This window comes from Macrosteles quadrilineatus, unplaced genomic scaffold, assembly GCF_028750875.1.
Source record: "Macrosteles quadrilineatus isolate MER2022 unplaced genomic scaffold, UCM_ALF_1.0 Scaffold_3__2_contigs__length_128488019, whole genome shotgun sequence".
Classification (NCBI taxonomy): Eukaryota; Metazoa; Arthropoda; class Insecta; order Hemiptera; family Cicadellidae; genus Macrosteles; species Macrosteles quadrilineatus.
In genome coordinates, this window is record NW_026542596.1 from 94,577,188 (window position 1) to 94,593,059 (window position 15,872).

Consider the following 15,872-nt stretch of genomic DNA (forward strand, 5'->3'; position numbering starts at 1 on the left):
TGTTACAGGTACGAACTGTACTTAAGTAGCATTGAACTTCTAAATTTTAATTAAGTACAACAGGTAACTAAATTTATTTGGCTTCTAAAGATTTTATTAGAATAAAAATTTATTATTATTATTATTATTATTATTATTATTATTATTATTATTATTATTATTTATTATAATCAAATAATCCAACCTCTGTACGTTAAGTTAGGCAAACTATTTTCTGAAGAGTTACAACAATAACATCATCGAAATAATAAACACTATCGAGTTTCATAACAGTGATATTTTTCATTTAGGCAATATTTGCAATACTGGGCAATGTGTAAATTGATGCATGCCATTTAATAAATAAATCAAACATTTGAATAGCCAGTAAACAGATTATACAGTTGGCTTTGTTTACATCCGCGTAAGCACGAACACTCCATATTGATCACAATTACTAAAGTTTTCGCGCCTTTATTCCTACACAATAGGCGCGCAACACTGTTGCCGTTGAATGGACCCTGTATTGACATAATTCCAATTCAAATGCGCGAGGGGTCGGCGTCGTCAATAATTCAGTGTTGGTGTTAGCGGTGACGGATCGTCGGTGGCGGCGCAGTTGCACCATCTGGCAACACCGCGCCGCGCACCGCACAGTCTGGCAACGTCGCACACGTAATCCAACCCGCATAGCAGCTGGGTAGTCACTCTGTTGTCGGTCTGTCTCTGTCATACTATACTATAAAGAGTTTCCTGCCCGATGATAAATAACCTGGCTCAAAGTGCGTTCCGTTGTCTACACTCTACACCATTCGAGTATCGATCGTGTGAACGTTGTACAGATTTCGTAATGTTTGTGCAATAGGACATTCAAATCTAATCAAATCTTTATTGCCAGAACATTTTACAATGCATAGCAGTGTCAACTCGTTATAATAAAAATAACTATAAAACATTCCACAGATAATCACGGACATTGTAGTTGTTTTCTCGTTAAGTCGTCTGGTATGTTTTCCGGAAATGTTAGCAACGTGTATAAGAACGATTCTGGTGTAGGCTCATTGGCTTTATTCTGTGAATTTCCACAAGAGCTAATTAGAATATTAATTGTTCAAAAACTCATCCTAGGATTCAATTCTAAGTCGCGTTCAGAATCGAATTTCAGTTATTTCAGCTCCACGTTGAATATCGTTTTCTGGAAGTCGAATTTAAACCTTTTTTATGTCAAGCAAAGGGCATTTGATTAGCAAGACTTCATACTGTCCACTAAATCAAAATCTCATAACATGAAATCGCAAAATGTAGGTTGTCTATTGACAACTTAATATGTAGTAACAGCGATTTAGCAAAAAACCAAGTATATCAGCAAGGAATTGGGGATTATTGATACAGAAAACCTAAGTTCACTCCACTTCGAGCGACTATTGTACACTCCAATGAACTGAAATGCCCGAATGAATAACATTCAAAGCTAGTCAACATGCAAATTGAACGTGATCGATAAACAATCATTTATAGCATCGACGTAATAAATTCCACCGCCACTACTAGCAGCCACGTCGATATGTTTTGTTTGTGCGGTCGCTATTTGGAGTTACAATCAAAAACAAGAATTGGCAAACAACGTAGTCAGCTGACCTTGAACACGCGGTGTTGCCGGTTGGTGCGCGGCAAGTACACTTGGCAACGCCGCCTTGATAACCTTATCACTACTGACATGAACGTAACATCGTACTATATGGCCTGACTGGAACACTTGCGATAAAAGTGCTTAGAAAAATCTCACCTTCCGATGTATATAGGTTACGGGCAGTTCTGCTTTGGAGTTTTTTTTTCGTGAGCAACTTTTAGCAGTAAAGTGATAATTTTGTTTAGAATACAACTAGTCTATACAGGGTAAAATCTATTGCGTGGAAATCTTGGAGAGAAGTATTTGACTTTCAATCAAATGGAAATGTTCAATGAGCAAGTCAATAACCAAGATTTTCTAACGAATTTCCCATATAGGAAATAAGCTTATGTGGTTATTATCAATGAAACATTACTTCAAAGCCATTGAGATTGTGGGGTCAACCTCAACCACAGTATTTTGTCGTCATTTTTGAAAATGCTTTTGCTATAAAATTGGTATACATTAGAAAGACTAACACTATAGAATATTTTATTGGAGTATTGACACAATGATTAGGCCTACTGAAAACATTCTTCATTATAATTCAAGATGGGAAATACCAGGCAGAGTAAAACAAAGAAGCACATTCAACATATATTCGTTCGTTAGAGCCAAGAACAAGTTCCTAACTTATATTGATACTAGTTCAAATTGCAAATACGAAATGTTCAATTAACAATTGCCATTAACAATTGTTGGCAAAGTCAATTTATTCGTGTTGACTACATACTCCAAACCTCAATACATTAAGTCAAAACTGCCGCATCCATATGTAAAACTACGTGTAAAAATGTATTTGGAGAGTAAAACCTATCGATAGTTATAAATAAAAAATAGATTATAATTATTTATTATCGATATTTATAACCTATTTTTTTATAACTACTGTAGTTACAATAGCATATTGTATGTTTTAAACCCAATAACAATAAAAACGGACAGAATTGAAGATATGAATCAAGATTGATTGGTGCCATTTGTGTATTGCTAATAATTCATGGTTGGACTGATACGATCTTCATATCGTGGAAATTACGTTGACAAGTCAAACAAAAATAAACGTCATGTCACGTGAACCACTGATTGTCACGATAAAGGCTATATAGATTTATATAGCCTACTTTGTACACACACCAGAGTGCGTATTCTAATTCGAAGTGTTGAATGGATGACTTGTTATATCTTTATTACTAAGATAAGATCAGCTGATTTTTCCATCCGGGACTTAAGAGCTGGATCAAGAAAAGCTGGTCAAGTTTCGAACCCTGACAAGTGTGTAACAGACTTTGGTCAGGATCGAACCGGCAACCTTCCGATTTAAAGGCGATAACTATATCCACCCAGCTAAGTTAAGTTTGTTGAAATAAATTTCAAAACATGTCGAAGTGGAAACCACAAATATTTTGTTTCCAGTAATATAATGCACACTCTAAAACGAAATTCTAATGGATTATTAATTAGAGAATTTAACTGTATTCAGATCAGAAATATTCAGAAGGGGACGAAACTCCAGAAATTCATGATCAACAATGTTTATTTTTAAATGCGCCGTTTCTGCGAGTCGGGACAACCCAAAATGTTGGATAGGCAATAAATAGCGAACGTATTTCTTTTCTTTTTTTTCGGCTATTTATGATGCAATAGATCTTCAACAATACATAATACTGTACGAACAAAACATAATGGATAATTATCAACCAGCTGTATACAATTCAACAGGTGAACGCAGCATCCAGGTGTTTTTGGACACTGAATGATTAGCACATGATAAATCAAGTATAATTATATTCCGTATCCCGTATTTGCGGCGAACGCTGAACGATCGTTTTTGATTAAGTCAAAAGTCACTGTTGTCTGTGTAGCCGAGTGGTCAGCACTTAACTCTTCAAATCTGAATATTGATGGTTTGGTCCTTAGCGAAATCAATCGATCAATGACGATAACAAAATCAACAAGACCAGGATTTGTATCCTTAAAAATGTAAACATGTCAATGGCCTAAGCACAACATGTCTAAGCAGATCCTAGATGTTACACGACATATATCTCTCAGTCACACTATACGAATAATCATATCGACAGTATCAACCGAATATTCGATAACGACGACAGTTCCCTACTGTACATATGAGGTGTTTACCTGGTAGTGTCCATATGTCTGCCACCACGACAGACGACAGACGACAGCCGCGACGTAGTAAGTAGCGACGTAGCATACACTCTACACTGTGACAGCGTTGGGTCGCGAGTCCGTGACTCATGTGACAGCTTATCACCTGTCAGCGCTGTAGTCGCGTGGCAACTCCAAAACGGACATTTTCAGTGGAAACAAACACTTTTGTTGAACCGAAACAAGCCAGAGAAGCTACCCTTTATGGAAAACCGTAGCGAACAAACCATCAGCTTCATAACGACATCATTCTTGTTCAGACTCAAGAACTGTACCGTACAGAAAACCTGAACAAAATGGTTACGATAATTATATTTACAAAATGTGCACCTTCGAAACCTTTTTTTTTCTCGTAGGCTACTGACTGGCTTTGAACACGGTTCCAAAACGGGCATGTTTTCAGTATCAATCATTGCTACTTTGGTACGAAAGGCGCAATAAAGAAACTATAGCCTACAGTGCAGAAAATAGTTGTTCAGAAAATTTTCTCGCAAAGAGCGGATTTGACAAGGCTTACTTAAACTATATTTATAAATAGCACGTCACAAAGTTTTGTATCGAACAGACACACCAGCGTCAAAACTGTATTGTTTAGAAACATCAGCATCAAAACTATATCGTTCGGAAACGCCAGCGTCAAAACTGTATCGTTTAGAAACAGCAGCATCAAAACTACATCGTTCAGAAACACCAGCGTCAAAACTGTACCTATCGTTTAGAAACAGTAGCATCAAAACTACATCGTTCAGAAACGCCAGCGTCAAAACTGTATCGTATAAAAACAACAGCATCATAACTACATCGTTCAGAAACACCAGCGTCAAAACTGTATCGTATAAAAACAACAGCATCAAAACTACATCGTTCAGAAACGCCAGCGTCAAAACTCTATCGTTTAAAAACAACAGCATCAAAACTACATCGTTCAGAAACGCCAGCGTCAAAACTGTATCGTTTAGAAACGTCAGCATTAAAACTACATCGTCCAGAAACGCCAGCGTCAAAACTGTACCGTTTAGAAACAGCAGTATCAAAACTACATCGTTCAGAAACACCAGCGTCAAAACTGTATCGTATAAAAACAACAGCATCAAAACTACATCGTTCAGAAACACCAGCGTCAAAACTGTATCGTTTAAAAACAACAGCATCAAAACTACATCGTTCAGAAACGCCAGCGTCAAAACTGTATCGTATAAAAACAACAGCATCAAAACTACATCGTTCAGAAACACCAGCGTCAAAACTGTATCGTATAAAAACAACAGCGTCAAAACTGTATCGTATAAAAACAACAGCATCAAAACTACATCGTTCAGAAACGCCAGCGTCAAAACTGTATCGTTTAGAAACGTCAGCATTAAAACTACATCGTCCAGAAACGCCAGCGTCAAAACTGTACCGTTTAGAAACAGCAGTATCAAAACTACATCGTTCAGAAACACCAGCGTCAAAACTGTATCGTTTAGAAACAGTAGCATCAAAACAAGAAACACCAGCGTCAAAACTGTATCGTTTAGAAACAGTAGCATCAAAACTACATCGTTCAGAAACACCAGCGTCAAAACTACATCGTTCAGAAACACCAGCGTCAAAACTGTATCGTATAAAAACAACAGCATCAAAACTACGTCGTTCAGAAACACCAGATCAAAACTACGTCGTTCAGAAACACCAGATCAAAACTACGTCGTTCAGAAACACCAGATCAAAACTACATCGTTCAGAAACAACGGCATAAAAACTAACATCGTTCAGAAACAGCTGTATCAAAACTGAGCCGTTTAGAAAAACATTTTCGTAACAACGTCGTTCTTGTTCAAAAACATTAGCTGCAAAAGTACACAGTTTCCGTCAGAAACAGCAGCTTCATGACGACGTAGTTCTTGTTTAGAAACATTAGCTGCAAAAGTACACAGTTTCCGTCATAACTAGCAGCTTCATAATGACGTCGTTCTTGTTTAGAAACATTAGCTGCAAAACTAAACCGATTTCGTCAGAAACAGCAGCTAAAATATACCGTTCAAAATAAACGTGCAGGGAAATAGTACTGAAAAATATTCGTTTCGGGATCGCAATGACAACATCCCGGCTTTTCAACAGGAACACATTCTTAATATTATTTAAAACAATAGAGCCTAAGAGGGAGCACCTACATTTGAATTAAGAAGTCGACCTAGAATAGCGCAATGCCCTCGGGACGTCAAGTACAATAAAATATTTGTATCAATCCAATTTAAAACTGAATTGTAAACATAGCAGGTTTAACAATCCGGGATTACTGTAAGGCATGCTTATGCATGACATTTCCAACCGGACCCTAGATAGTAAAATCACTCTGATAGCGTTCAAAGGCCGCAAAGCCATTATGCCCGAGTGGTAGTGGGTGGGGGTGAATGAGGGAGTTGGGGGAGTTGGTGGACGAGGGTGCGTGCAGGTGCACACTTGCGACGTTGCCAGATCTCCGGGACTGACACCACATATTGCCTTGCGTGCTGGCATAACAGAATTAGGAAACTGTAAGAAATTTGTTCAGCCAAACTATAGCATTCGCCGTTTTAACGTGCATATCAAGTTTCGACATGAACGGGATTTTAAACCTAAATATCCTTTACATTTAGGCTAATCTTCGACTATGAATAGAAATAGACATTCCATTTTTATTGTTGTCATTTAAAAATTGATGTCATCATCAATGTGTGCAAATGTACAAGACCGATTTCTGTCGAACATGCCAACTATTTTGAGCAAGTTCATCCTAAACTTTGGTTCAATCTCTTTAGCCTAATTGTTGAAACAGCTACATAGTCATGTTTCTTAATTCAAGAAATTCTAGGAGAGCCTTAAAAGGTATCAATCAGAATATCATTATTTATAGGCTATCAGGTGTTATGCTAAACAATTTGATGGCACTTGAAAAAGTCTACTAATAGAGTAAGTAGCCCATTACTTCCTCATACCACAAATCACAGGGTAACCGAATAATTTGTAACTGTAATAGTATGTTTGATGTTGTAGATATTATTATGTTTTGAAGCTTAATATTTAATTTAAAAATACTTTGAATAGTGCAAAATAATAAACACTATGAACCAATATAAGGCTAATTAATAAGATAATTACATAGCATTGCAAGAGCATACCATATTTCTTAATCAAATATCGATTGAGTGATATTGAAATAGTTGGCATATATGCAAGACCAATTGCTTGTTATGCCAAGCTCTTACAGCCTTACTGGCTGATTAGTATTATATTGATGTCACTTTTAGCATAGCACATTGTATATGTAAAACCCGTTGCAGCAAACCTGCAGACAAAACGAATTTCCACTATCATCAATGGATTTTCATCAAGAAATTTTCTTTAAAATGACAGATTTATTCCCTATTTAAATGACATCTAGGTTAGGGTTAAATGAGTACTTAGGTTTGCTACTATGAGGAAGTTAAAGTGAATTTTTTTTATGTTAATCACTGAATATAGGCTAAATGAAAAATATTTGCCAATGTTGATTGAAATATCTATCAACATTCAAACTACAACAGTTCACTTATCCTCGATAAAAAATTAAAATTTACAGTAATTGTAATTTATTTTGTAAATAAGCGTACAAAAAATGCTTCAATACACTGCACTTAATAGTTTGTTTTTAAGCTTTACAAAATGGTCTAGAGACAACTGTAGAATTGTAAATATAGAGTACAATATTTGTATTTGAACAGATGGCGTTTTTGGCCTCATGGGCCTTCAAAAGAAAAAGAAATTGGTCATGGGGCTAGGTCTTACCACGAAACCTACAGGTTATCACTTATTCCCTAGGCCTATATAGCCTATGGAAATTCGTTAAAATAGGAATATCGGTAGAGTAGTGATTGACTGATGCAATATATTTTCACAAACACCTCAAGATATTTATTCCTTAAAGATTAACAATTTGAAGAATTAGGTGTAAGTGTTTTTAATTGGTTTCATGACATAACTTTGCTAAGCTTGTTTTAAAGAAAGCAACAGAAATGGTGAGGATTTTCTATAAAGTAAAATCTAGAAAAACAGTAAGACTCCTCTACTAATAACCATGCATACTCATTATTTGAAGAATTTGACAACTTTTTGCATGGTTGCATGGTGGAATGGTATTGTAGAAAAATATGTTATAACCAGTACGGTATTGTAAGTTTTAAGAACTTTCACAAGACATAATAAAATATAAAATTCTTAACACAATTAAAAAGGAGTTGTTAAAAGAGTTGGAGTAGACTTATATGCCAATAGAAATTTTTCAATGACAGGTAGAATCTCAATTTAATATTATTTTACTTTTTTGAGATGAAGAACAGTATATATTGGTTATAATTATTTTTTGTTTGTTTAACCCTTTTAGTGCTGTGCAACGTTATATCAGTGTGCCTCTTTTCCTGGAAAGTGCTATGGAACAGTATATCGTTGTTTGCGTTTCATCCAAAAAGTGCTAATATATCCTGCTGGCGCGACTTTTGATCTTGTGAGTTTAAATGGGCATATCGGTTGTTGTTTCCAAGCAGCAATATTTTCTTTCAATTTCTCAAACGATCGAGGCTCAATATATCAGTCCTTAGTACTTTTGAGATGAAAAAGGGTATTTTTTAAAAATCTTTTCTCGCACACTTCGCCCTTGTGACAAGTATAGCAGTTTCGGACGAAATAAGTAAATAAATAATAAATAAGTAATAAATCAAAGAATGTTTCAAAAAATTACTAAAAAAATTCTAGGGTTAAAAAAGACCTAAGTTTAATCACCTGTCAAATAGATGTGTTGATGTCCAGAAACAATCGTTGATGTTATGGGATGTTTTTAGTAAAATTAATAAACCAATTAAAGGAAGCTATCTTGTTTGAAAGTTCTTTATTTCTTTGTTTGTAACTTTTGGTTTTGAAAATCAAACAGTTAATCCTTCTTTTGCTTACGACAGAATGTATACGATAACCGAGTAGGCTATTGTTGTTTACCTTTAGAGAATTAAGGAATATTTTCCTTTTTCAGCAAGCTAATTTTTACATTGACTCGTTTAATTAATTTTACAGAATTCAATTTGTACAAAGCAATTGTTTTTATTTTTCAAGAGATAGGCATACAAAACATCAATCATTGTAGCCTAGGTTAATTGCTTTCCAATTAACAGAAATTGCTTAATGCATGAGGTGATGATTGGCATGGTGTGCACAGATGGTGTATGGCATGTAAATATTAAACTGGAGCAATTAGGAAAAAAAATTCCACAAAAACTATGTAGGTACAAGATCAGATTGTGTTATTCAGTTTTCAGTAGGCCTAATTCAATTTGCCAATGATATTTTATCATAGAGGACTTGCAGAATACACACAATTCTTTCAAAATGGTATTTAGTTCATATCTATCTATATTAATTACGTAAGCCGATTCTTTGCGCCAAAATTGTGGGCGACTGGGAAGTCGTAGAACGACGGGAGAGGGCTCAAATTAAAGGTCTCGATCCCGTGACGGCGGGAAAAATAGTGAAATTCCCAAAATCGTAACAAAAAATTAGATATAACGTCAAATGTTCTCCATAAGAATAACTTTAGAAGCCATTTACTGCTGATTTTTGTTTACTTCAATACAGCTGATCGTGATTTATCATCAAGCCAGTAAGCAATATTACATTTGGATTTAACTCATTTGCCAGTAAATTATGCAATTTATTATAGTATATAAAACCAGGGAAAACTTTAACTATAATTGAGACTTTTTCGTTACGTCTTAGAATATTAAAATCAATTAATTTTACCGTGCAATTTGCAGATTTGTGTATTTTTATGTAAATTAGCCAAGCGCATGATAAGTAGTAGACTGGTAAGTAGTAGGAGATGGCTAAAATCAAAGGAATCGGACTTTGAATGGCTAAAAAATAATGAAGTTTTTTTAACCATTTTAACAGTCAATTATTGTAAAAGTAAAGTAATTTGTATATTCTATTCGCGATTGAAACACTTCAGTTTTACATGTTTACAAAATATCTTACTTTGTTTACATTTCTTCACATTTGAAGGTTATTGTTGAAGAAATGTTTTAACATAAAATGGCCCCTTTGACTAAATAATCAACGATGAAATAGCCCAAGTAGCCCATACATGCTTCTTTATATTATAAAAGCTGAAAGTGTCTCAGCACATGCTCCCAATTCAGTTAAGAATGATCAGCGACTATGAAATTTGGATCTTGGTTACTATGGCAAGAAGAAATATAAAGAAATACTTTATTATGGTCTAAACAACGAACCCGCTGAACGTTTAAATAGGCCTATTTTGATAGTGTGTAAAATCAATCACAGCTTTATTAGGAATACCACCACATAAGCTTACACAAAGAGTAGTTTCTATTTTATGTTTATCAGAATCAAAACTAGGGTTTAGTTTGGTCAGCATTTGCACTAATTTAGTTGCGCCTTTACAAAAGGAGTAGAGCCATAAGATTAGAAATAATAACTATGGGCCAGGGTACTAATATACTAATGTATTATAGTTTTTTTTTGTCCTAGGACGCTAGGCACGACCCCGAAATTGTTTTTCATATAACATCAGGCTAGACCTAAGGGGTTGAGGCATTATCACATAGATAAAATCCATTGGTGATTTGGCGGGATTTGAACCCAGGACCTCTGGAACCAAAGTCCCGTGCTTTAACCACTAGACCAGCTCGCTCCCCCAATGTATTATTAGTAGCACTGTATCTATTCAGACACAGATAATTTTATTCTGAGTTTGTTTAAATATTACAATAATTTGTTTTACATTTGAGCTTTTAGGGACTTATGTCCCTACAAACCACTAGTATTTATTTAGTTGAATAGAATTTAAATAAAATATATTAGCCTAGCCTAAGTTAAGACATGGGATGGGATAGTCTGTGGCAAAGGCTACCTAAAGAATCGGGGTAGCAGATTTTTATCCCCCTGGAAATTTACCCCCTGGGCAAACTTTGCCAATGACATTTTATTAGAGGACTTGCACAATACACACAATTCTTAAAATACTAATTTAGTTGTACAGAATTTTTAGTCTAAGTTAAGACATGGGATGGGATAGTCAGTGGCATAGGCTACCTAAAGAATCGGGGTACCGGTAGCGGATTTTTACCCCCCTGGGCAAACGTGAAGTCACAAACCAGGGAGTAAAATTCCGGTCGCAAACTTTTTGAGTTTCGCGACTTCAGCTCGATGGATTAAACGCGGAATTAAACATATATTTTCACGTTTATCAGAACACGTCAAATTATAAAAGCCTAGAGTGTACGGCCCGGATTTTTACCCCCCGGATTTTTACCCCCAGAATTTTACCCACCGGATTTTTACCATCATAATTTATTTGTAACATTAACTAATCGAACAGGTTTTAAATTTTAATTTTGAGATTCTAGTAGGCTATTAGGATTCGATCTTTGAAGCCAACTGTTGGTTAATATGACTGTTGACTGTAAATCCTTAATGACGTATAAACAATCAACTGAATGATAATTGTTTCGAACATTTCTTTAACGATTTATTATACAACCGTGGTAAAACAATGTTTTTCGTTTGTATTTTAACAATAACAAAATATGCCTTATTGTTTCTTCAGGCACGAACCATGAGCTTGTAATGGCTTGTACTGAGAAAGGTCATCAAAATACATGTTGTGAAATGTACGTTTGACCCAAAACCAAATCCCGAACATCAAGATTAAACAGCGAATTATTTTTACTTAGTTGAGATTACAAAATGATTAGCCTAAATAAAGATAGGCTACTAAATAATGAAATGTTTACAATTAATTAAAAACAGAAATAAGAAAATCAATCCTTCAATTTCTAAAATTGGCCAGGGGGTAAAATTCCGGGGGGTAAAAATCCGTGGGTAAAATTCCGGGGGTAAAATTCCAGGGGTGAAAATCCGGGGGTAAAATCCGGCCCGTACATCTTCAGTTGTCTAAACGCTAGTTATATGGACAGGGGGTAAAATTCCGGCTTTTATCGCTAATCTAAATAATCACGCTCTGACTATTTTCACTAGACTTCCAAATCCGCTGGGGTAAAATTCCGGCCGCGAACAAACTTTTGGCCACTCAGGTTACTACGTCATAGTGACGTCAGCTTTGCCCAGGGGGTAAAATTCCAGGGGGATAAAATTCCGGCGACTCAAAGAATCACTATCCTTAGGAAAACCTCCAGTCCTAATAACCCTTGAAATCTTGTAATTAACAGAAAAAATATGGTTTCAATTTTAAGGTAAAGCTTGGGTCTCCTTGCCTCTTGGAAGTAGTGAATGATTTAAATATTGGTACCTACGGATGTACGCAACACTGTAGAATAGGTATCATCTATTTAATTAAACACATGTTAATATCCAGCAATCACAGATAACCTTGAAGTAACCTTGTGTTAGGCCTATACACATGGAACGGGAGGTAAATTGGCCGATGACGTGTTACAATTATTGTACTTTATTTAAAACCTCTTATTGGAGTAAATGCTTAGTTTTTGTGACCTATTTTGTTTTATATTTAGCGCTATATACCCTCAATGAGGAACATGTTTTAAAAAGGTGACCAAAGGAGAGTTTTAAATTAGCATTATCATTTCAATTCCCACCTACATGGTATATTAGAATCAAAAAGATTCTGGTAACTCTTTATCCCTTGACATGCAAAATTAGATGGTTTTATAGGAAAAATAACATTTTGCTTTCTATTTATCACAACGTCAATGAAATAACAGTAGGCCTCTCATACAGCACATAGTATAACCGTAATCGTGAAGAATACCAACTAAGAAAGATGTATACTTATTAATTATTCCCTCCCTAGAAATTAACAGCCTTGGAACTATAACAGCTGTAAACCTGTTTCTAAAGCATTTTCTAAAGTAAAATGATTGTCATGGAATGTTTGTCTCTAAATAAAAATTCTGTGTATTTGTTCACCAAAGGCTGAAAAAGGGATGTCCATTAAAGAAGGAATCCATTGAGCTCTTGTTGCATACAATCATGATACTTCAAATCCGAAACCAGGACAGAAGCATTCTTTACATCATCCACTACGATTCTAGTCAGGTCCCGATCTTATGGTCATAGTAGCAAAAAACTAAAACAAGGAAAATTAATGCAGGGCCAAGTACAAATCACACTTTGATTACATGTTTGTGGGGTGAGGCGTAAACAGCTATTGACATCCGTCGCCAGTTGACAAACGTGGATGATATAGAGGAAATTGGCATACGCGGATCATGGTATAACTAAATGAGATATTGCCAAACTGATGAGGGTCCTGTTTGAGCCTATCAAGGACAACAATATGATAGTCTACAGATTGATTTCACTCACTTCGGTCCAGTCACAGTTCAGTCTTAGTTGCATCCGCAATTCCTCAGTCAGTTGGGTTCAGTCAGTCTTCCGTCACTTTATTTACAGCGATGTTACAGTCAAGAATTTTTAATTCAAACACAATATTCTATCAAATTTTCATCATCCATCTTGTTGATTGTTACAAACAAAATACCTACCTACTTAAAATATAAAATGACAAAAACACTATTTGCAAACCTCAAACACGTACGTCAAAGGTGGGAAGAAATCTGTAATTGAATGACAGACGTCGGCAGAGCGACTAAAAGACTTGCATATGAAATGAATTTTTTTTAAATGAAACGAGACTGATCTGTGACATGCCGTACGTAAGTGATGTGTGTGAATCGAAAATCGACCTTTAAACATGTAATCAGTAAGCAAGATTTCCTCAACTTTAATTCTGTCTGGATAGAAACAAATGATCAAACTATCCTCCTACAGACATGTGGTTCTTCTTAGAACATGGAACATGGTAGGAGCAGAAGCATTGTTTTTCCTTCACATTGTTTACAACTGCTATCATGAGACTAATTGCTTTATATGATTAGGGACCGACTTAAATAGTAGTGTAAAGAATATGCCAATGGTGATTTAAAATGGCTCACTTGGCGGTGACAAGAGCTCAAGAGATTTTAACTAATTTATGGATAGCCCGAGTATAAGTAGCTAACAGTACATCAAAGTTATTTCCAGAAGAATAAGTTCAATAAGCTATGGTCACTTTGCAAAATATGTGGTATAAAATGAATATTCTATTTCAAACCGTGGCTCTTATATAGTGTTGCATGCTTATTTGCAAAATCTTGGAACAAGAATCCAACAACACTACAACTAAGCATGCAATCAAGACTGTTACTTAACTGCACCTTAAACCAAACAGAGAAGGAAAGGATACTATTGGAAAAGGAAGAGGTCGGTCTACTTACCCTGGTTCACTATAACGGGGGGAAACACGAAACACTAACTTTGCACTGACACAGACACAAAATAGCACGGGTAATCCACACGTAATCCAGGAGCGTATCCAACACTGTATCCATGGGCACTTCACTGACCGAACCATCACACTGGGAGACGGGATAGAGGAAAGGTAGGGGAGACACTGTCGAGCGAACCACAGTAGTGCTTACTGATACTACTGGGATTGTTAATGATCAGTTATATCACTCGACAGTTTTAGAATGGAAAATTAATCAAACTCGACTCCATGTATACAATAGTGATGGCAACAATGGAATATGTTGAGGTAATTAGCTATGTAATCGTTGGCATCACCATGGCAACACTGAAGCAAGTAGTATTAGGTACTTAGCAAACTATCAATGCACTAAAATTAATATCCTAGTTGTATTGTTATTTAAACCCCTCAACCATTGCTTGGTTATCTGTACAATTCGTTGGAGATAAAACTTTGACTACATAAGGTTTAAATCCCAATCTAAGGTGCAATCAAAGCACAACTGAAAGGGTAAATATATATTGTAAATATCTTTACTATCAATTTTTCTCAACTAGAAAGAAAATATAAAATCTTAGTCTCTCAAAGTACCAGACCAAGCAAATGGCTCTCAAGGTGGCAGACCCTAAACTGAACTAGTTTTCTCCTCTTAGACTTACCCATGGGAGAATCTTTGAGAGGAGTATATGGGTGCAGTAGAGCCGGGAATGGCTGCAGGCTCATGATACTCCGTAGTCAATGTCCGATCCTCGAGCTTCTGCTCATTGTTGTGTGCTTTGGACGCTGACTTGATATCCATAAAGGATACAGTCGCACACACGCCCGACCCTTCGTCATCCTTGGCTCTCGGCAGAAGTTTGACACTCTGCACTCGACCATATCTGCAAACAGGGACAATATTTAGCTTAGAGAGTTGTGCGAAGACTTTATATCCTTGAATACACTAGCATTTCATCCCTCGTGAAGAATGTTGGAATTGCAGGTTCATTCTGCAAACAGACTTGAATTAGCAATTTTTTTGTGTGAAAAGCCATGAATCTCATCACCCGCTTGCAGTTGGAAGCTTGTACCCGCCTTCTAAGGATTCTTAGGAAAATTCTTAGGAAATTAAAAAAAAAAACTACACAGTTTACTGAGAGATGGAAATCTTGTGTTATTGGTGAGAATAACTATTCTAGTTATTCTACCCTAGTTACAACACACTTCTGGGCCAAAATTATTTCAAGGGGACATACTAGCATCAAGGAGACCAAGTGAGTTTCTTTGGCTTTAAGTGGCTTGCAAACTTAGTTGGTAAAACATATTCAATCCCCCAAATGACAATTTTTTTAGTACCTACCTACCAAAATAACGTCTCCATCAAAAACCATATATGAGCTATAGTTTGAGACATAAAGAATGGACATTGTGCATTGAGGTCTCTAAAATACAAATCCATAAACTGTATTTTTGTATCTTCTCATCTTCTGCAAAAGAATGGACATTGAGCATTGAGGTCTCTAAAATACAAAACCATAAACTATATTTTTTGTATCTTTTTATCTTCTGCAATGTAGGTAGTATACACAAAATCAAATTTCAGTTCCCCAGGGTTCAGTATCAGACAACCTCTATTTCTCTATTGCTTTTTATTAATTGCCCAAAAACCAAACTGCATTCATTTGTGTCCTTGTTGGGTGATAAATGATGTTTAACATGTTGAGAGATGGACTGTAA

The 15,872-nt window shown here is 35.8% G+C and overlaps 1 protein-coding gene across 10 annotated transcripts in view; it reads right to left on the bottom strand.

The window, feature by feature from the left end:
- LOC128990654 (protein split ends-like) overlaps positions 1-15,872 on the bottom strand; it is a 103,158-nt gene that overhangs the window by 61,256 nt on the left and 26,030 nt on the right. For 9 of the 10 annotated variants that reach the window (XM_054413150.1, XM_054413145.1, XM_054413143.1 and 6 more), the window contains exon 2: positions 14,816-15,037. In XM_054413150.1, coding sequence (XP_054269125.1) covers positions 14,816-15,037 — 222 coding nt within the window. Of the gene's footprint in view, positions 1-3,790; positions 3,823-14,815; positions 15,038-15,872 lie in introns of those variants that run through there. The other variant, XM_054413149.1, reaches the window with a different exon arrangement.